At 39.9% G+C, this 22412-nt stretch overlaps 1 protein-coding gene across 9 annotated transcripts; it reads right to left on the reverse strand.

Moving 5' to 3' along the window:
- Nucleotides 1-233: 233 nt before the first annotated feature.
- LOC116916346 (fasciclin-2) lies at nt 234-22357 on the reverse strand. Of its 9 annotated transcripts, none has more exons than XM_045169494.1 (17): nt 21765-22357; nt 13349-13520; nt 12812-12832; nt 11959-12104; nt 11732-11866; nt 10314-10599; nt 8734-8857; nt 8275-8551; nt 7893-8116; nt 7633-7774; nt 7393-7524; nt 6448-6713; nt 6172-6358; nt 3060-3233; nt 2329-2428; nt 1937-2065; nt 234-1617 (listed from the first exon to the last, which is right to left on the reverse strand). In XM_045169494.1, the coding sequence occupies exons 1-17, from the start codon at nt 21859-21861 to the stop codon at nt 1434-1436; spliced, it is 2796 nt and encodes a 931-aa protein (XP_045025429.1). In that variant the 5' UTR covers nt 21862-22357; the 3' UTR covers nt 234-1433. The 9 variants fall into 9 exon arrangements, with proteins under 9 accessions (XP_045025429.1, XP_032777462.2, XP_045025430.1 ...); XM_032921571.2 differs by having other exon boundaries at nt 7342-7524; nt 21765-22356; XM_045169495.1 differs by having other exon boundaries at nt 234-1153; nt 7342-7524; nt 21765-22355.
- Between the last annotated feature and the right edge of the window lie 55 nt (nt 22358-22412).

The raw sequence follows: 22412 nt of genomic DNA on the forward strand, positions 1-22412 counted from the left end.
TGTTCATAGACATCGTTGCTTTAAGATTTAGCGTCATTTTGCCGGTAGGTTTTCTCGCTTCAGTAAATCTCATGGCCATCACTCTCTGTTATGTCTGTTGAAGTTGCGTGGTAGCTCGGGACCGTTCCAGCCTAGCCGCCTACTGGTGCATTTTCCTGAATAATTGCCGTAAGAACATTGATCGTCGAAACGGAGGGCAGGGCTAGTAGTACATTGTAAAGAGGCAGATTAAATAGTTTTCAATTCTCTCTGTATTGAATATTTGATACGCGCTTGATTTTCCAATGAGACACACACACGAAATGTACGACGATTCATAGCAGCCAAACAAAACAAAACAGAGAAGAGGGAGCGAGTGAAGAGAGCATACAGCGTAACTGTTTTGGTTGGTTGTTTGTTTGTTTGTTTTTTTCATAAAAATTCTGGATTAAACGAAATCATGGGGGGGGGGGCGTGACTTCTCTTTGTAAAGGTATAAAGGAGATATTAAAAAATAAATCCTATTTACTACGATAACTGAAACTTTTGTTCCAACAAAGAAAAGAGAGCTACACGAATTGACGAGCAAATCATTAAACTGTGAGAAATATTGAATGTTTTCTTATTTTTCGTACGTTTACAAAAGGGAAATTCTACTATTGTCTTGGTCCAGATAAATCAACGTAGAGACGGTTTAAAAATCGAGAGAGAGCACACATGTATCAAATGCACCGTTAGCAGAGCGACGCAGTGGGTTGAAGGGATAATTACTGCGAGAGAGCAAAAAGACATCATTCAATGGCAAGGACATAATAATAATATACTGCACTTATGATATCATAAAAGATGGGGAATGCAAATCAACCGAAACGTGACGTACATAGAAGAGAAAGAGTGAAATTGTTAGCAAAGATTTAAAAAAAATTATAATAATCTTTTAATTTTGGTTGTTTTCTTCACTGTGGCAGACAGAGAGCTGATTGGTATGTCGAATGATTTCTTGTTTTAAGCAAAAAATTAAAAATAATACAATGAAAAAACGTACAACTACGGGCGGATGTTTAACTTAAGCTAAACTGGAGAGTCTTTGGCCACGCTGGACTTGGACGCGCTCTTCTTGAGACCGTTGTTGATGTCTGCCACATCGCCCTTGATCAACTCCTTCTGGTCGTCACTAACGTCCAATCATTTCAATCCATTAGTTTCAATGAACAAGAATTAAAACAAAAATGCCTTCGTAAAAATCGGATGCACAATAGAACGTCAATTAGTATTGATTATTGCGAGAAGTCTCTTGAAATTGATAGCCAGGCAAAAAAAAAAAAATAAAAAAAAATAAAACCAAAAGCATTTTCCATTTGTCTGCGAGTGTTATACGTAATGGTGTTGAGAAAGACGCGAAGATGATCAAAAAGATGAAAGAAGAAGAAAAGTAGAAGAAATGATTTCCAGCTTTAAATGTCGGAATGAAGAGGCTCGAATCGTCTGTTTAATGGCTGGTGGGGCTCTCGACTAGTTGGTCCTCTTCCAATTGACCGATCGTCTGTTGCCAACAAACCGGTGTTATGAGGATTGTTAGTCGGCCAGCGAGCAGTTACTGGATTTTTGTGCAGTTTACCACCAGCAAAACGCAGAGCTCTACCGGAAATAGAAAACGATAAGACCAAGCGTGCAGAAAGGCGGAAAAAAAAATTGTAAATAAATAAATAAATAAAAAAAAAGAAATAATAACCAACTTGGCTAATAAATCAAACCGGATAAACATCAGCCGTATAAACAACTACAGGAAAAGAGTAGAAAGAGGTAATGAAGAAGGCTGAGGCGAAACATAAACAGTTTTTTTCCTCCAAGAAAAGTAACGAACCAACACCATCAGCTATCCATAACCAACAACAATAACAACTAAAAAAAAAAAAAGGCATGCCTACAATGGGGTCAATGAAAAGAAGAAATATACTTGATCAAAGTGGGACTAGGTTGATCGACTTGGGCCGTCTGTTGTTTTTGCTGTTGAACCTCTTTCGGTGGATCGCGGGAGGCATCCTGAAACTCGACCGTCACTTCTCTCAGAGGCGTTTTCTCGTCACTGAGACACGGACATATTTCGCAGAAACAAAAGACGAACAAGACATAGAAGACGTTTAAAAAAAAAAAAGCAAGGATACAAACGATGGATTAAAAAGGGCGAAATTGAACGGCTACAGAAGACAATACGAACTATAAACAACGAACAGGTCCAGGTTACCACCCACATTCATTTTGGTTCTTTTAAATTGTGACTAAGATTGTTAAGACAAAGCTACCACAGACAGGCCAATAATTGTAGATCAAGTAACAAGGGTCACTCACTTGTGTTCATCTTTGTCCATGAGCGCAGAGTTTTTGTTGCTGCCTTTGCGACCACTACCTTTGTTCCGTCCCGATCGATTGCAAATTATGTATATCAAACCTGAAAACAAAATGTAAACAGTTTCATTATAATAAAATCATCTATCGTTATAGTTAACTTATTTTATTTTAAGTGCATCTGTCAGATTCTTTTGTATTCAAAAATAGATCTAATCACGGGCGCTAGATGGCGTCTGTTGAATAAAAAACAACAGCTGCCGCAGGGCGGTACCAACTGCTGCCCATTTTCTTATTTAACTGGTCTCGTGAGTACAAAAATTCCCGACCACTTTCCCGAAAAGCATGTAATTGCCGAGTGCTAGCGAATTGCTTTCATTTCATGAATGATGGAGGCATTTCAAAAAGTAAAAACTTAAAAATAAGAACCGACAAACTCTGTTTGTTTCTTTATTGCGAGACGACAAAACTCCCGAACGCGGAACGACGCCGCAGTTCTCCCCCCCCCTTTTTTTTATTATAGCGTGCATCATAAAAAAATTTAGAGGAGAAGGCGAGCGAACTGCCGAGACAAAAATTGATGATGTCTAGTCGCGTAATGACATGCAGCTCGTTCAAGGAAAGCAACAGCCGACAATGCGTCGACACAATGTAGAAAAATGACGTCACGACGTCGAGTTCGTTTACTCTTTTAGAATAGAAAAAAAAACCAAAAAAAAAAACAAATGTTTTACCTTTTTTGTTGACAAAATAGCAGGAGACGTCGATGATCAATGCGATAAAGACGAGGATTGCGACTATGACGCCGATGATGACGTAAGGGATCGTCTTCGACTGCGGCTGGGACGGCGACGCAGTTTCTCGGGGCAAGGCGGTGGTGGTCGTTCCTAATTCAACAGCGGCAGCGTCTGTATGTGTATGGGAGAGAGAGGCCAACGCACCACACCCCATAACGCGACAGACAAATTCGTGTGTCAGAGGTTATTTGTTGTTTGGTTGGCTTTTTGTTTGTTTCTTTTCGTTTCTCTACTGATTACGCTACACTGTTACCTCTTGCTTCTCTCTATGGTTACAATATTATCTGCGATCGTTAAAATAAGAAAAGCAAACGACACAATTGAAACATATAAACACTCTATCTGTCTCTTCTCTTTTCACATTCGTTTCTGTCTTGTTCATTTTTTTTTTCTTCTAAATCATTGGAAAAATTCTAACTGGAATATGCAAAATATTATGACGGTAGCGCTCTACACCCACCCTCTCCTAAAGCCCATCAGAAAGGATTTTTTTGTTATTATTATTTTTTTTTAAGGACAATACACAACGGAGATAGGACAAACGACAGACAAAAAGAAAAAAAAAATCAAAGCCAGTTTGAACGGAAGGAAATTACTGGGCGGAGAGTGAAAGGGAAAGATATTACTACTATACTATTTGCCTTTCGAATATTATTTTACATGACCGGTCAAGTCAAACAAATTGCCAAAAAAACGAAAAGACATGTTGAAATCTGATTGGTTCACTTCTGCTTTATCATAACTTTTTATTTAAATTTGTTTTTTTGTGTGTGTTTCTGGGGCGAATAAACAAACCGTGTATTCTGGAAACTTTCGTCTTTTTTATTGTTTAAACTTTCATTTATTTATTTTTCTTTTTTTGTTGGGAGTTTTATTTTTAAATATTTCCTGTTTTTTAATCTCTCGATCATTTTTCGATCGTCTCAAAAGGGAAATGTACAAAAGAAAAAGAAAAAAAATTCAAAAGGTTTTTCCCTTTTTTTGTTTTTTTTTTGTTCTTTCATTTGAGACAAAAACTCACGAGAGATAGGAGGGAAATGTGTCGGGATTAATGTAATTGTTCCGGAAATAAAAGTTGATAGAGTTGTTGGAGGGAAAGGGGACAGGAGGAAAATGAACACGACAGCCAAAAAAAAAAAAACAGTCATCTCTTAGTTATTTCTTTTTTTAGTTTTTATATATCGAGCAGAAGGGCCATGGAACAATAAAGGAAAAAAAAAAAAAAGAAAAGCTTAAAATTTTTTTTTTTCCTTTTTAAACGAGAGATCACTAAATAGGCATCTCAAAATTTCTTGGGAAGTGAACCAATTGTTTGAAAAAAAAAAAAAAAATAAATTTAAATCCGATAAGTATGTGTGTGTTTTGTGTCTGTGTGCAGCACATAAGGAGAACAATTCAAAGGTTCGGCGTAAAGAATTTCGGGATCAAGGAGATTTTTTGTCTTTCTTTCAGGAAAGCAAAAAAAAAAAGTGTAGGGGGATTAAAGGAAAACAAAGTAAAAGAGGGTTAAAGATCAAAGAGGATCAAGAAGCCATGTTAGATCAAATCAAAGAAAAGAGGCCATAACATGCACATTTTTTTCTTCTTCTTCTTTCAAATAGAGACGACACTTTATATTGAAATGATTGGAAAAGAAAAAAAAAAAAAAAACTCCCTTCTATTTTTAAAGATATTCAGCCGCCAGCATTAATATTTTCTTAACACACAAAAATGCCTTTTTTTTTTCTTTCTAATTCTTATTGTGTACAGACATTGGCTCTTTTTTTTTTTTTTTTTTTTGTTCGCTGGGGGAGGGATTCATTAACTACTGCACGTTTGATCATCAATGACACACTCAACTCAAAAAGAAGGTCTCTATACATACATACATCCTATATTGTGTGTATATAGTATATATAAAGATATGAAGACACGACAACACATTGGAATGGTTAAGAGAATTTTTTTTTCAAATTAAAAAAAAAAAAATTAAAATAATTTTTTAATTTTTTTTTTGCTTTTAAATTCGGAATTGTTTGCTTTTTTAAAAAAATGGGGAAGTTATTATTTATTAATTATTGAGTTACTATTTTTGTCTTTTTTTTTTGTTCTTTTAATCGAAACATTCGTTCAGAAGAAGCCGTGATGTAGTAGTTCTTTTGTTTTTTTAAAGCTGTAGTGGTAGTGGTAGCAGCAGTAGAAAGGAAGAAACAGCACTGAAGAGCAGCGAGCGAGGGAGACAGAGAAGCAAATCTTTTTTTTTATGTGTTTGTGTCTGTGTTTAAAATTCTGTTTTTGCGTGTAAATGCTCTAATTTGCACAGCTTGAAAACGAAATTTAAAAAAAAAATTATAGGATTTTCTTCCCTCAAATTTGATCTATATGGTCAATTGGAATCAAAGCAAACGACGACGATGCAACAGTTAGCAGAAGAAACAAGAAGAAGAAGAAGAAGAACAAAAAAATAATTCTGATTATTTTTTTTGTTTGTTTCGCTCTTTTTCTTGTTTCTAGAAGAAAAACGAGAGGACGAGGAACAAGGAGGAGCAGATAGCAGTGGTGTAATGCGGAGTAGGAGGAGTAGAATAATTAGGGTGTGAGCCGGAAGTAGTTGTGGACCACTGGCTGGAACCTTCCGCAACGCCGCCCGACGAGCGAGAAGGATCTATAATTGTTCCAAAAATATATACCACGCGTACAGTGGAATGTGTATGTGTGTAGGGTGTAGTCCGCCGCCGCAAAACAAAGAAAAGGACAACGAAAAAAAACAAAAATAGGGGAAAAAAAAAAATCCAACAACAAAATAAAAACAAGTGTTCAAAGCGCCAATTTCAAAAAAAAACGAAACAAACAAGACGACGGGGAGAATTATGAAAAAACTTCTTTTGAAATAAAACGGCAAATAACAAATGGGCCCCTCTTCTTTATACTGACTCGGTTAAAAAAAAAAATAATAATAATAAAAAAATTACGATTTTCTAAAAAATTTCTTTACAACTTAATTTAAAAAAAAATACGAAATAAGGAAAGACGGAGAATAGAAATAATTGTTTAAAATGTAAAAACTGACCTTTGGCTGTGCGCAGGAGGATCTCGGCGGGAGCGCTGAATCCGATGACGTTGTGAGCCCTCAGTTCGATGCGGTAAATCGTGTCCGCCTTGAGATTCTTCATTTCGAAACGAACGTTGGCCGGGTAAGGTACCTGAGTGCGAACTAATTGGCCGGCTTCGATCAATCCAGCGGATGTATTGCGCACCTTTTAAGGGTTAAAACAAAAAACGATGTCGATGATTGAAACGAATGTGAACGCATTTTGCATCAAGAGAACGAAAGAAAAATCCTTACGGGATAATAAGCGACTTCGAAATAATCAATGGGTTCTCCATTGTTTGGCGGAGCAGACCAGAGCAGCTCGTAACGATCGGGATAAGGAGTGGAGACGACCTTGTTCTCCGTCTTGGCGATGATGTACGGCTCTTCGGGAGCGGCTCGTTTTGGCATCGTGTGCGTCTCCTCACGCGACCACTCGCCGTAGCCCACCTGATTTTTGGCCGCAAACCGGAACGAGTAAATCGTCTGCGGCTCCAAATTCTCCAAGATGTAAGGAATATCTATAATATCATTTGACACACACACACACAGAGAGAGATGCGAAATCCATTAGACCATCCATTTCAATAGGCGAACGCGGCTGAGGGAAGGAAATGTTTAAAAAAAAAAAAAGAAGAGCCATCATCATCATTCCTCGATTCCGGCATTTACGTATGATTAGCCATGCATTTTTTTTTCTTCTCTCTATCTGTGGGGCGAAGTCGACAGATATATAGACATAGATAGGAAGCAGGAGACAAGTTTTTTTAAAGGAAGGACGAAAGCGAAGAGCATGCAAAAAAAAGAAAAAAGGCCTTCAAGTCTGTGCCCTTTTTTATCCCCGAGAGCTGCTGGATCAATAACGTCGTTCCTCTGTCGTTGGGAGAGTACGAGAGAGCTCGTCAGATCAATAACGGACGGGGAAAAACAAGCTGCAGCTAGCTGCCGAGATACGAGTGAGAAAGGAGGAGTCAATATTTTCCAAAAAAAACAACAGAAGAAATCGATACGAGATTGCACACACTGCTGAGCGGGCTCAACTGGGACTAATAATGAATTCAGGAATGAGTGGGGGAAACAAAAAATTGAAAAGGCAGGTGAAATATGGAAAAGAAAAATGAAAATGAAATAAAAAGGGGGATAACAAACCGGTGCTGGCGTGCGAAATGGAATCATGCAAATCGTATTGGTTGTGCCCACCGACAGGCCAGACGCGTTGCAATGGCTTTTCCTCCCAAACTTGGCCGGCTAATTTGTATTGGACAGCAAACGCCTCGATCGGCAATCCACCGTTATCCATCGGCCCGATAAAATTGAACGTGATGGTCGTAGCTATCAATTTTGAAGCAATCAAATCAAATCAATAAAAATTGAATTTTCTCTAGAGTCTCTGGTGAAATAAAATAAAATATAAAAGAGAAAATCAAATCACACACATACCGGTAATAGTCTCGAATTTGGTTTGGAGAAGGGGACCGGGAGCGCGAGCTTCACGCAATTCAATAGCGTGTTCGTCTTTGCCGTGAATGTTCATGGCCAGACAGCGGTAGGTTCCGTAATAGCTGAGATCGATTGGCGTCACCTGATACGTCCCATAGATCAAAAGAATGCGTTACACACACACACACCCATTTGAAGACAACAACAAGAGATTTTGTTGTCACTTTTTTTATTATTATTATTAGATCAAAATACAATACCGTGATGGTACTTTCGCCATTGAACGCGTTCGTGAGGATATTGTAGTCGTTTTCGAGGTTGCGGCCGTTCAGGAACCAGCTGATCGTGGCATTGGGGATCGATTCAGCGCGGCAAGTCAAATTGACCAAGTGATTGTCCCATGACCAAGCCTCGCGCATCGGCGTCAGGGCGAACGATGGCGGGAATTCGACCGTTATGTGCCCATTTTTCGTGTAATTTCCACCTAATATTTTTCCAACCGTGCGGTTTAAAAAATGTAAAATAAATAATGAGCCCTCGGGGGGAAATGAGTTCGCCTAGCGACCGCGCTCTATTTAAAGTTAAAACCCCCAAAAAAAATGGGCGGTCGGGGAATAGAGCGAAGAAGAGGACGGAACGTACCGTTATTTTTGGCGATACAAGCGTAGAGGCCGTCATCGGAGCGCATCAGGTCTCGGATGACGAGCCGAGCTTGAGCGTATTCACCCTCGCGGCTCGTGTCGACGATGATGCGATCGTCCGAATTCTGGACGCCGATCGTGTACGGGATCAACGTGCCTTCCTTTAAGAAAGTCACCTCCGGCAGTGGATCGCCTGAAGCTTTGCACGTAAGACTCACTTCGCGCCCCATAATCCCCGATGCGTTCAGGTATTCGACAACCACCGGCTTCATAATCACCTGATGATATCACACACACAAACATCATCCCCCCCAGAGAAAACAAGAAAAAAAAAAATAAGAGATAAACTTAGTTAATGTCAAGAATATTTTTGTTGATTGAATGTGCCGTATAAAAATCAAGATTCAAAAACGAGTTCGATTTAAACAAACAAATCATAATAAAAAAAGGGGAGGCTTACTTTCAAAAATGCGGTTTTTTCAATCTTGCCGGCTCGATTTTCTACCAAACATTTGATCTCGCCTTCGTCCGTCCTCTTGGCATCGATGATCGTCAAACGGCCCGTTTGTTCATCAACGATGAATCTAAAATTTTAAGGAAATAAAAAGGGGGAAACCAATCAAAATTGAAATCCTTCCAGGAGGAAAACAAACAACAGGCGACCTTCATTTCGATTTTTTAAGGAAAACCTTAGAACAATAAATTACTGATTACTTTCGTTTCCCCTTACTCAACAACAAACAGCAGCTCGACTTTTCTCAAGGCTCCAATAACACAACGTAAATAACTTTTCTTTTCGACAATAAAAACATTTTCTTTCTTTCTAAGGATTCCATTTTCATCGAAAAGGTTTCCTTTTCTCTTCTCTTCTTCTTCCATTTCATCAAGTGTTTTCTATTTTTATTTTTTCCGCCGTTACTTTAAACACAGACGAGGGATATTTTGTTTGCCACCATGTCGGGATCGTCCCTCTAACAAAACTTTTTACTTTCAAGTTTTCACAGCTCAAGCCGCACCCTCTGGCCACTGATTTTTTCAACGAGAGTGTGCACCCGAGATAAGCCAATAAAGGTAAAGTTTCCGGTTACTAGACACGTGTGTGTGTCGGTCCATCATCGTCATTGTCATCGCATCGAATACAACAGCGTACAATATTCGTGAATAGAGCACAACACGGCACACTTCCTCCGTCATTATTCCACTTCCACGTTTGTTGTTCCGTTGCCTGTTTTTCTCGCAATCTCGTTCGTCATCATTATTGATGATTTTTTCCCTGCTATTGTTCGAAAAGGTTGCGCGAGCGCCCTCTTTTACACGCCAGTCGATTGAGAAATAGAAAACTGGTCGACTCTTGGCGGATTCTCTGGCCGAACGCAGTCATCAACTCGTTGCCCGCGGCACTGGAATTGCGCCAACAAAACCACGACAACTACACAACATGGAATGTAATAACCAGAAATGGAAAAGAGAAAATCCCTCAAAAAAAATATCAAATAAAAAATTATGAGTCGGATCCCCCCCTCCATTTTTGGACCGTTACCACCCAGCAACAGAAAACGTTGAACGACGGTAAATTTAAAAAAAAAGGTCCTTCACAAGCTCTTCTGTCAACGAACGTGCGCGTATGTAAAACGGAAGCGTGAGTTCCGTTTACGTAACATAAATCTATAGTACAAGCAATCGTTTGCAAGAAAGTTGTCAAAAGTTACGACCCCGATTTATCGACCATTCAAAATTGCCGCCATTGCCAAGCGTCTCATTTTTCAATTGGAAATCGAATACTCGGGATGATTAAAAAAACCAAAAAAAAAAAAACATTTTTCATTTTGCCAACGTCATCTCTCGGACACAAACGATATAAACTTGAAATTTAAGTGCATTATTCAAGTTTTATGCCGTCAAACTCTTTTTTTTTAAATAAATAAATAAGACGTACGTGGAAAACGCCAGTCGAGCCATTCACGAATGTTGAGCCGCACCCATCGACTTTCAAACCCAAATAAACGAACAAAATAAAAATAAAAAAGGAAATGTTTTTACCTTTCGCGATTGAGATTGAGGTTTTGATTGTTGCGATCGAGCCAAGTGTAAACCGGATCGGGTTTGCCTGACGCCTGACACTCCATGAATCCGCCTTCACCTTCGACGATTGACGTGTTGACCGGCTCGCGAATGAACTCGGGCGGGATAAACACTTCGACTCGGATCCGTCTGTCTTCCAGCTGGCCGGTTGTCTGTACTCGGGCGCGGCACGTGAAGTACGTGTCATCTTCTAGACTCACTTCACGGATCAGCACTCCGTCGTTCTCGATCACGTAATGGTTGTCTGTTTTTAGAAGATCCAAAACAGAAAAGGAAAACGTGTGTTTAAAAATAAATTTGGGAAAAGAAGACATTTGATGACGGCAATCGAAAATAGAACAAATGGCGGCGGCGGCTGCAACCAACGCTCAAGAAACAATTGATTAAGCGAGAAATTAAAGTGCGTTTACACGAGACAGTTTTAAGAAAAGAAACAACTCCTTTGAGGGGGTAAGAATGGAAGCTATCGACCCAATGAGCGGGAAAAAGGCAGACATCCTTAACAGTTTGTAGTTGAATTATGCAAACGACACGCTTTCTTGGCAGTGCATTACACACCGAAAAGGAACCAAAAAAAAATCGCCCCTTCTTCACGAAAAGATGCTGGCCATGCGCGTGCAATATAAGGCCAACTTAAAGACGAACGGGGTAGGGGAGAAAAAAAGAAAGAATTCAATTGATTCACGACAGCCGGTTTGGCACTGTCAACTTGTCTCCATCTCTGCAGTTTCTCAGAATTTTATATTTTTTTTCTTTCAAACTTTCCTTTTTTTTTCAGTTTAAAGCAACAAAAAAAATTCTTTTTCTTCAACTTGTTAAGGGCGTGGTCGAGCGTCCCCTCCTTGTTCAAAGGATAGGCTCGAACTGGCGATCCGACGCTTCCTTTTGATATTTAAATGAGAAACGAAGCAGATGCTTTCAGTCGGCCAGCAAAAACAGAAGGACACGGCACACACACACAAAAAAATGGAGACCAAGAAGAAAACGACGTGGAGGAAGAGGAATGTTTTCGGTCCATTTGGGACCGAGTGAGAACAGGGAATTTCTGCTGTCGACGATCTATATACTCCCCCCCCCCTCGGCTGTCTATAAGCTATTCCATGCATACGAGCAAAGCAGAATGTCCCCATGAAGCAATTCTTTCCATTTAAAGCCCGCCGACAAAGACATTCAATGAACATTGGCCTGGAACGGTTCCAGAAACAATCCTGATGAGTAGACGACGACACAGCGAGAAAAAAAAAAAAAAGATCTGAAAACAAGGCAATAATGAACCGATAATCCCCCCCACATCAAATGTTGAGTGAAAATTGATGTGTAACAAAGGATTTTTAAATTGAAATAAACTATTTAAAAAAATAAAAACAAAAACGTACTAGTGGTGAATCCAACTCCGTTCTTTTGCCAGTCGATCGTTGCCGGTGGGTTGGCTCGGACGACGCAACGGACCTTGTAAGGTTGTCCAAAGATGGCCGACTGTTCTGTTGGCGCATCCTCCCATGTGATACCGACTGATTAATCAAATTATTTATTTAAAAAAACAGAATCAATCATCAAACGAAAAAAATAAAAGGGGAAACAATTTATTTTTAATGATATGTACCGATAGTAGTGAGGTTGACGTGAGCCTCTAGACGTTGGCTGCTCGTGTAGACAGCAGAGCAGGTATATTTGCCGCTATCGGCTTCTTGAAGTCCTTTGATGAACAGGATGCGACCGACATCGCTGACCAGCTCCTCAGACGAAATCCTATAAACAAACCAACGGACACGCCGTTATTGAGGGCTGATTTCTTGGCTCATGTGTGTCCCTCAAAAGGGCTAACTACGTTACGGCGTAACACAGGAAAACAACGTTTGCATCAAACGGGGTATAACAAGAAATTCAGCTGGCGTGCACACGCGTTGCAACAGCCAAATGATGTCAGGCGAAGAAAAAAGAAAAAAAGAAGGGGAGACACATATGCTGGTGAAATATCAAATATGAAACAAAAACACGATCAATCATGGTGAGCCTGTGATTGATAAATATAACAGCGGCACAGACGGTACGGACACACTAACATGCTTTTCAGGTGGCGCAATCAAAGAGGCGAAAGGTCGAACGCGCAATTCCATTCAAATCATAAGTTTAAAAGGCCAACAAACAATCGAAAAACAGGCCAATGACGTCATCCGTCTGTTAAAAAAATCTACACGTTGCACAGCATCAAACTGTCCGATATATCGATAAGGCCAGGGTAGTAACATTGATGGCTTTCGGCAACCGTTTCAAACAACATCAAATCGCCTTTCAATAATCAGCAGCTAGTCGAAAGCTTAACCAATCAGAAAAAGAAAAATCATTTCAAATCAAAATAAGGAGCGAAATGGACGGACACGGGCACATAAACTAGCAAAAGGAGAGCCATTCAAAAGTCACGACCTAAATACAAATGAAAAACGTGTTCTCTTTACCTGGAATTATCAGCTTCACCGCTGCAAGAAACAATCACGTTGTTTCAATTTGATTCGAAAGAAAAAAAAAGGGGGGGAGGGGAAATAATGTTACAATGAACTGATTTAACGAGAATCCCTTGATCAGGGCATCCAGCAGTGAAAGGCGTTTAAACCGTTTGAGTTCGTAGAATTAATGTACACACACACAGCATATATTTAATCATACGCTTAAAAAATATGTAAATGTAAAATAAAACCTCCTGCGGTTAACCTCATTAACTTCCAATGCCCTAGATGCACAACCCCGACAAAATTAAGAAACAGTTGTAGGGGCAAAGTGTGCACATTTGGGGCCATTGTGTTTCTTTTGTTTCTCAAACAACTCAAAGGCAGCAGAAAACCATTAACTGTCAACAGCTACAGTAACGACCTACCCACCCTTCTCAACCCATTTAAATCCCTCAAAAATAAACAAAAAAAAAAACAATGAAAATTTTTTTGGCGGTCTGTTATCTCATTGATTTAGTAAAAATAATAATAAATGTTTTGTGTTACCTGTCTCCATTGGGAAGGTCGCGGCCATCGGGTCCGAGCCAACGCAAGTTGCTAATCAGTTCGGGATCGGGCACTTCGCCTTTACAGGTGAGGACGATATTGGCGCCAACGGGTCGGATCAAATTACCGCCGTCGGGTAGAATCACTAAACGCGCCTCTTGAGCTCCAGCCACTGCAATAACAACGGAAAAAAAACAAAAAAAACAAAAAAACATTTCATTAATAAAAATGAAATTTCTGTCAATTGATTTATATTTTCCGACAATTCATTTTTCAACCTTTCAATTTTATTTCCATTCATTTCATTCGTGTACTACTACTATTCCTACAACCGATTCCGACAATTGGCTACATCCTTTTCCCATTCATTTATTGAACGATAAAAATAGAAAAATCAAACGGATGTCATGACGTTGACGACCATTTTCTTTTATTTATTTCCTTTTATTTTTTATTTTGTTCACACATAATCAAATATTGAGTTGCTCCGACCACTTCATCTTTTTCCATTGCAACTGACACGGCCTCAAACGGATGAAAAGAGGATCATCTCTATTCATAATTCGTCCATTATCATTTAGATTGAAATCGGCTTTCCCTTTTCTTTTTAACCCATTTTTCTTGATTCTCTATTCAATATCTACGTGTGTGTGTAACAGACCGAAAGCGACAGACGAAAGAAGGAGAGGGGTATTCAGACGTGATAATCGATGAACCATTTTTTGAGGGAGGGATGAGGATTGTGTTCACGAAGACGACGTCATCGGCGCCACTTCTTCGTGCCGTATCTTTTATTTTTCAACCCTCTATTTTGGCGAGTCATTTACAAACAAAGACACACGTTTTCTCTTCTTTTAAACGTATTTTAGTCGCAAATAAAGGAGACTCATCTGTCAAAAACTCCTCCCCTTGTCAACACACTTATTTTTATTTTTTTTTTTTGATTTTCTTTTGCACATTGGAAAATGTGGTGCTGCAAAGATTGAAAAAGAGCCGAGTGGCGTGCTGTGGTGAGTCATGCGACTACATGCCTCTTGCTGATTGCGTACCACAAAAGAGATGTGCGCACACAACTTGACATGGCCCTAGAATTCTTACACAGTTCATCAAGATAAACTATACACGTGTTTTTCTGTGCATATTGCATGCGATAATAAGTTTCAATTCGCTTGAAAAAAAAAAAGAGAAATTGTTTTGGGCTTTTTCGGGTTTGTGTTTTCTTTCCATTTCTTTTTGTTTTCTGGTTTTTTCCCAAGCGACATGGAGGTGGTTCAGGTTGAGCCCGTTTCAAACAACTCAGAAAAAGAATGTGGGAAAAGCGGAGGAAGAAGACAAACGAAATGAACGTAAGAAAAGCGTTAACCCAAAAATAGAGAGCGCCGCAACTCTCATGGCCCCCGTGATCCTCATCATCGTTGCTGTTGTTGTTGTTGTTGTTGTAGAAAAAAACTATTTCAACACACAAAGGGAAATTGGTTCAAGAATGTCGAGAACTTCATTTTCTTTTTTCCAATTTAAAAAACAAAACAAAAACAATTTTTTTTTCCGTCAAAAATTCGAACGTGACGGGTGAAAAATAAAAAGAATTTCATTTAAAACGAAAATAATTCCTATTTAATGCTTCCAAAACTTAAAAATAAATTAAAAAAATCAAACTCCTTCTCCGATTATCCCCACCATTTTCCCAGGCTGCTATCCCACCGAGAAGCAAAAAAAAAAGGGTGTGACTCCATCCGCATCGGATCTAGCGACGGCGGAATTCGTCCAACCACGGGTATATGAAAGGAAAAAAAAGAAAGTAGTTGTGGGAGTAAGGGCATATATACACACGGCACTCCCCGTCGAGTATTGATCCGTTCACATTGTGCGTGGCATTGCGATGACGAAGGCAACTAAAATATATAAAAGATGGTGGTGGCTACACTAGCAACTGTGTGTGTGCCCCCATACACACAAATATCATCGGATGCATACGTTGTTGGATGGGCAGCAGGGAAACTTCACTCGCCGTGAATCCGGTATTTTTAGAGAGAATGATTTTTCTATAGGGCGCCCCCCCCCTCCATCAAATGCGGATGCCATAGGATTTTTTTTTTCTTCTTCTTCCGGCATAATCCGCTGATGCCACGCGCCGATTTTCGACATTTATTGTATACGTGCTTCGTTGACAACAACAACAACAACATGGAAAAAAAAAAAGAACAACCGGACATGAATGACCCCTTTGAGTCGGCAGAGATTGATTTCTAACCCACTTGGACTTTTACCGCGTCCGTCACCGCTGGAAACCACTTTTCCAATCAGATTCCTTTCACCCTGCCCACAACCCCCTTACGTTTTCCCTTCCCAACCACTACACCCTGTCATTATTTCTCCATCACGATCAATAAAAAAAGGGGGGAGGGAGATACATCGAGATTTGAATAAAGAAGATATTTTTAAATAATATTATTTTTCAAAATATTCAAATGAAATTGATATCGGGCTGGCGGCTTTCACTCCCGAACTACACGTTTTGGCTATGTTATTAATTATAGCCCGCTTTGAGATGTTCCTTGCAGCATATTGTATGACGTCAGAGCCCCTTCTTATTCCTTTCTCTTTTTCGTAGCATTTGTTCTACATTTTTATCCCATTTCTTTTCCTATTTATTTACACGTACGTTTGGTGGATAAGATGGAAGAGAGACTGGGAGGCGACGGTGCAAAGCTGCTCACAAAAAAAAAAAATCCACGGCTGACGGCCCTTCATGTCTCACTTGTCCGAAAGAAAAAAGAAAAAAAAAAGGGGGGAAAACCTTCTTGTTTCACAGTTGGACGAATCGCAACACCCACACATAAATCCCGTGCGCAATGGCCAGCTGTGTAGCCCCTTGGAGCTGATAGATGTTGTCTCCGCATTGCACGACAGGCATCGTATTTTGGAGCAAAGCGATTCATCAACCGAACAGAAAATGACGATCCAAATCCGGAGAAAAAGAAAACAACTCTCGATAGTTGTACAAGAAAAAAAACGATTGGTGTGTGTGTGTCGTTGTTGTTGGGGACAGTTGACCGACAGTGACGAACGACAGGAGAAAGAGAAAGTTGTCGAAGCTCAAAGAACAAATGTGGACGATGACTCTCGAAAAGATGTTTTCTTTTGGCTACCACCATATTCATGAAACCACGTAACTTCTTTTGCCTTTCGGAAATTGATGGATCATCGCACGACACCAACGACCTTGTTTCACTTCCAAAGATTGTTATGCTGATTGCCTGGTAGAGGTTAACAGAACGAGGGGAGCAAAAAGAAGAAGCTCGTTAGCTCCCATTTGCGATATTAGATTGCTGTTATTTCTGGCCCGTCTGTTGTGTATTCACATTCAACTGCTTAACAGTTGCGTTTTCGGCTAAGAGTTAACGACTTCGGAGAATGACGTCATTGGTTAATGGATATCTGCGCAGAGGCCATCATCGTCTGCTAATGTCAATCTTGTTCCCACAGGATGCGCAACAAACTCGCCACTACTTCTCTCGCCATTATCAAGATGTCCAACACACACGAATGGAACAGATGGACATTTTTGTGAGGCGGGGGATCGATCCACAAAAAAAAAAAACGGCTTTGTCCTGCGCCCATTCTGCATCATCACGCGTTAAACAAGATGCGCATCTTACACAGTTCCATCTTCTTTTTTTTTTTGATAGGGTCGAAGACGATTTTTAAAAGGTCCCCCCTCCACTAAAGTGGGTAGATGAAAAATGACGGCCTCTGCCAACCCCAACCAAAGCCCATCGATTTTGTTGTTAAAAAGACGTGGCGTTGAATTGACCAGACGTTAAAAAATAAAAAAACCAACGGAAAAAGACAAAAATCTGACAGATCCGACAGTTAGGTCTTTATTTTGTTTCTCGAAAGAATAAAGGAGAGATGTGATTTAAAAATATAAAAAAAAGAGTGTCGCTCACGTTCAGATCATCTCTTCTTGGAGGGAAAAAGAAAAAATGTTTCTCTGATTTCGGGTGTAGGGAGGGGGCGGAGCGACTTGATTGGATTGAGAGCCGGAAACGGGTTGGCGGGAAGGACATGAGCAGAAAAAGAAATAGAAACTCTTCCTTCCATCAAAAAAAGAAAAGATGTAACAAGACGATGGTGGTGGCACAAAAAAGCGCGTCGAGGATTGCCACAGCCAAAACGAAATTGATGGAAAACGGATCGATCAGAGATTGGCCTTGCGTGCAAAAGATGCGGCAAACAATCAAAAGCGGAAACAAGAAATAAAAGAGGGAAGCTTCATCTTTTCAGTTTGCCTCTCACCATTTTATTGCATTCACTTTGTAGTCGTCGATATGGCCGACAGTTATCGATCTCGGATTAGGTGCCGTTCGCAAACTGGTGAAAGAAGTTTCGATTTTTTGCCTATTGGCATTTAGACGCATTAATTTTTTGTTTCTTAAAACGTCTGACTTTGCAGGGCGATAGGACAGCTGCAAAACAATCTCGTTCACTTTCATTCGCTTTGGTGTTTTCGCCTATCGATCCGATTCGTCAGAACGTGTGGCCAGCAGTCCCCCAATGGCAGGGCTCGACCCGAATAGCTCCAATGTATCGATCCACACAGACACAGTGCGTTCGTACATTTATATAAATAAAACGAAACAAAAGAAACATGCGGACAAGACAAAGCTCCTCCCCCTTTTGTTTCCACTCCATTCATTTTCTGCCGTATATGTGAGCAACTACTAAACGTGAGCAGCGTTGGCAAAAGAAGGAAAATCATTTCTCTTTTAAGCTTTTAGAATTGTGTTTCTCTTCTTGGTGTCGGTAACTGGTCGTGCGAGATAGGCAAAATGCTAATGAGTAAAAGGCTGCTGTTCCTGCGGCCTCGTCCTTTCATATGCAACGGCACACGTACATATCAAATAATTATAATAAAAAAATAAAAATTCAAGACAGAAAAAAAAAGGAGGTGGACTGTGATATAGGCAGGATTAATGGCCGGCCATCGCCAAATCACGCTGAGAAAGGAATTAATAGAAAGAAAAGAAATTTTTTGAATGATGTGATAGAAGTCGTTGGCCCCGCTGGTTTTTTTTTTTTTGAAAGGTATCTATCGATCGTGCCAAAAATTTACCTTCACTTTTGGGCCCTTGGACGATTGAAAATGATGTCATTCACTCGAGTTTTTGTCGGTGCTCGCAACCGCTTTTTTTTTTTAAATGGAATCTATGAATTCAGGTTGGTGTTCCCGGTGGCTGGACAAACCGGCCAACACAAAAGAGGCCAAATAAAGGACAACAACAAACACAAAGAAATCTTTCATTTTCTTTGTTTTTATGGAGTTTGAATAAATAAAAAGAAAAATAATTTGTTGTTTTTAATGCAAAGATCGTCGCATTGGTTTCTTGTACCTGTGCCAGCGCAATATGAATTGCCCCTGCAGGGGAGATAAAAAAAAGAAAAAAGAGATAAATTTTGAGAAGGAAATGACGATGATTAGACCCTAATCGGCTGCAAGTTATAAGCCCAACTTTTGTTTTTCTCGGATAAAAAAAAAAAAAAATTCCTGGAGCGTTTTTGATGGATCTCTTACAACGTTGAAAGGTGGAGGGGAAAAAAAAAATAATGATTATTTATTTCGTTCCAGAAAAAAAGGTGAACACGTGATGTGCGCAGAGGCGGAGGGCAAAAAAAATGCTGAAGAAAAACATATTGACAGAGTTATAATCTTCTCTTTGCTCGTTGGATAAGAATAGAGAGCAGAAAACTGTTTGTCTCTGCCTCCAGGTGTGTACGTGTTGACTGAAACTCAACTAGCCGGAAGATTATAGCCCCCTCCATTCTTATTTATTTTCACACTTTAGTCAAACAGAAAAGAAGAAGAAAAAAAGCGATAGGTGGTTATGTATGTGTCCCATTATTGACATATACAAGAGAGAGGGAGAGAGAAAACTAGGTCGGATAGTACACAACAACTACAGTGGATAACACTCCCCTCTTCTTTTATACACACATCTCCCCCCATCTATTTAGGAAGGAACTCTACAAGGATGTCAGAGAATCTTTCTTCTTTTTTAGTGGTGCAGTAGAGGGTTTTGTTGGTGTTGTATCTGCAGCTGCCAAGTGGCTGATCGTTCAGTCCAACTGGTTTCACTCTAATTTGAATATGCTAATGTTGAGTAAGTAGAGTATTCATCCGTCTGAATGCGCCCTCTCTCTCTCCATGTCGACTTACCACCACTTTACTTTCTCCCCCCTTTTCTTTTTTTATTTAAAAAAAAACTTGTAGGGATAGCTACTCAACTCGAAAAAAAAATGGGGGGGGGGATCCTTTTAGGTGTTGTTATTTATTACGGGGTGGCTCTCGTCATCCGTTTCAACCGTAAAAATAGACCCACGACAACAGACGCAACACCTGCTCGTCTTCACCACAATCTTCTTCTTTTCTTCACTTGTTTAAACAGTCGATGGGATGGCCAATTCACAAGCTTTATGGGATCATTCCTTCCACCTCTCTTATCAACAAAAAAAAAAAAAAAATTCGTTGGTGGTTGGGAGCAAAAAAAGAAATGTAAAGCTCAACCATCATCAGAAAGAGAAGAGGCGCCCCGGTATTTATAGACACTATATACAGCTTTGCAGAGTGGCGACAAAGAACAATTTCAAGATGTCTCTCTCTCTCTCTCTCTCAAAATGTTTAGATGTGTGGCGCCACTACTTAAAAAATACCGGTAAAAGAAGTCTGTATCACGACTTTGATGTTTAGACACAACACGGATAGTTTGAACCGTTAGAATAGATCGCCCTTTATCGTCTGCTGATATACATTCGCCTTTTCAAATTCAATTAGTTAAGCTTGTTGTCAGTAGAGCAGGATATTTGTGATGAGAGGGGGGTCACAAGGTCGTTAGAAAATACCCCGGTGAAAGAGACCCCAGGTATATCAGACCCCCAAAAACCAGGTGTGTGTGGATCGACCCTCCAAAAATAAAAATAAAATAAAAATAGGGGAGAAATGAACAAGAATCGGCCCTTTTCTCTTTCGTTTAGTTCCATACGAATCAATGCAGTAGCCCATGAGAAAGAAAACTACCTCCCCCCTCTTAGATATAAAAAAACACAATGGAAACGATACGAGGGGAAACACGCAGAGCGCCATACATCTATAAATTTCTTCTATTACCTTATATATTTTTTTTATAATAATAATAATAGAATTCCCCACTCCCCCGCTAGTATACCGGTAGTAGATGTAATCCAGTACAACTGGAACATGCTGTACACATGTCCCTCTTTTTTCGACAAAAGAGAAATCCCCTTTGCACGTTAAGATGCGAATAAACGGGGGTCGGCATCGTCTACTTCATCAAAAGGGAGAGCTACACCCCCTTGTTTTGCTCTATAAATGTGATAATTCGTATTGATATCATTATGCTGATTGGATATCAAAAAGGCAGAGAGAGAGAGCCATTTGACTGCCAACTGCATTTTTTTTTTAACTACACGAATTTCCGTCTAGTGTAACAACATTTTTCACATAAAAACATGTAAAGAAATTGTTTCCCCCCTTTTTTTTACATATAAACTCACGAAAAAGCGGAGAGAAAAGCAGAGAGAGTCTGACTGTTTTAATAGGTTTTTCATGGCCGTCTGGGCCAATCATGATGAAACAACTCACCGCAAGCCAACACAAGAAAATGGTAATTGGCACACACAAGTTCCCAAGCCAATTAGAATGCATTAAAGGGATTAAGAACACAAGAAAAGAAAAAATCTGGTACAAAAGAATGCGCATGCTGACACGTTTGTTGCGAGAACATTGGCGATCAATTTCAAGACGTCGCTCTCACCCCACCCATTCCTCTTTTTTTCTGAAATCAGATGACGACTAGTTTGATGACATCAAATTGATGATAAGAAAATCTTCATAGAAACAATTGTCTAATCTCGAAAAAAAAAAAGAGAATCAGGATGAACTGGTTTACCTGTCTGTACCCAATTTTTCTTTTGCCTTGTTCCCACATTTTTTTTTTTTTTACCGTTTGGTTCTCTTTGTACACACCTTTCGTGCCCCGCAGCCATTTGGAACCGACCACAAGACGCCCTGAAACTCTTTTTTTTTTTTGGTTCCCCCAGTTTTTCTTCGAATTTCTCGATGGAGCTTAACACCCGAGAGCTCCCAAAAATGAAATTGAATGTTAAAAATTGAATTTTTCGTTCCTAAACCGGTAAAAAAAACCTAATTTTCTCCAACAGACCGGAAGCGTCATTGACTTCATCCGGTTCATCAATAAAGAACTTTGAATACCGGACCCCCCCCCCCCCAAAAAAAAAAAAAAAAAAACATTTCCTCAATCAAAATGTTTTTTCTCACCAGAATTTATACAACCCCTTACAATAAAACAAAACAAAACAAAAAAGAAATGAGACTTACTTGAACACAGGTAGGCGATCAAGTAGACGGCAGCCATTAGCGATGACGAAACCGGCCGCATGGCGGTGGTCGCAAATTTCTTCTGTTCAGCTCCCATGACTTTCTTCGTGGTGATGTATGTTTCTTCGAAAGCTTTCTTTTTATCTCTTGATGACGAAAAAACACCACCCACTACCAACGCACACGTGTATTTCGTGTGTGTGCACGACCAGTGTAGTGTGGATAGAGCCGATAAAATTCCAACGCACTAGTCACCGTGAGACAAGCACACCTTTTTTTCGTGTTTTTTTTCCCTTTCCCCAGGTATAATGACGCACCTGGACTCTCGCCGTGAGCAAACACAAACCCCAAGACAAGAAGAACAATCTATTTCGATTTTTTCAATCGTGATTGGCTCTCTCCCCTCTTTACTTTGAGTTGTCGAGGAGATTCAAATGTCTTCCCTTTTCGACAAGCTGTATGCGTTTCTCGTTTTTCGTATCTTTTTCTTTTGGTTGTGATATCACTGAGCAGAAAATACACAGGGAACACGTACAAAAAAAGACACGAGAAGAGTCGATACGACAAACCGTTCGCTCCGATCCCGCGCGACTACACTGAACTCAACGGACTAACCGAAAGTCGAAATGTCGGAGCTACCGCGAGGCT

Source organism: Daphnia magna, linkage group LG2 (genome assembly GCF_020631705.1).
Source record: "Daphnia magna isolate NIES linkage group LG2, ASM2063170v1.1, whole genome shotgun sequence".
Classification (NCBI taxonomy): domain Eukaryota; kingdom Metazoa; phylum Arthropoda; class Branchiopoda; order Diplostraca; family Daphniidae; genus Daphnia; species Daphnia magna.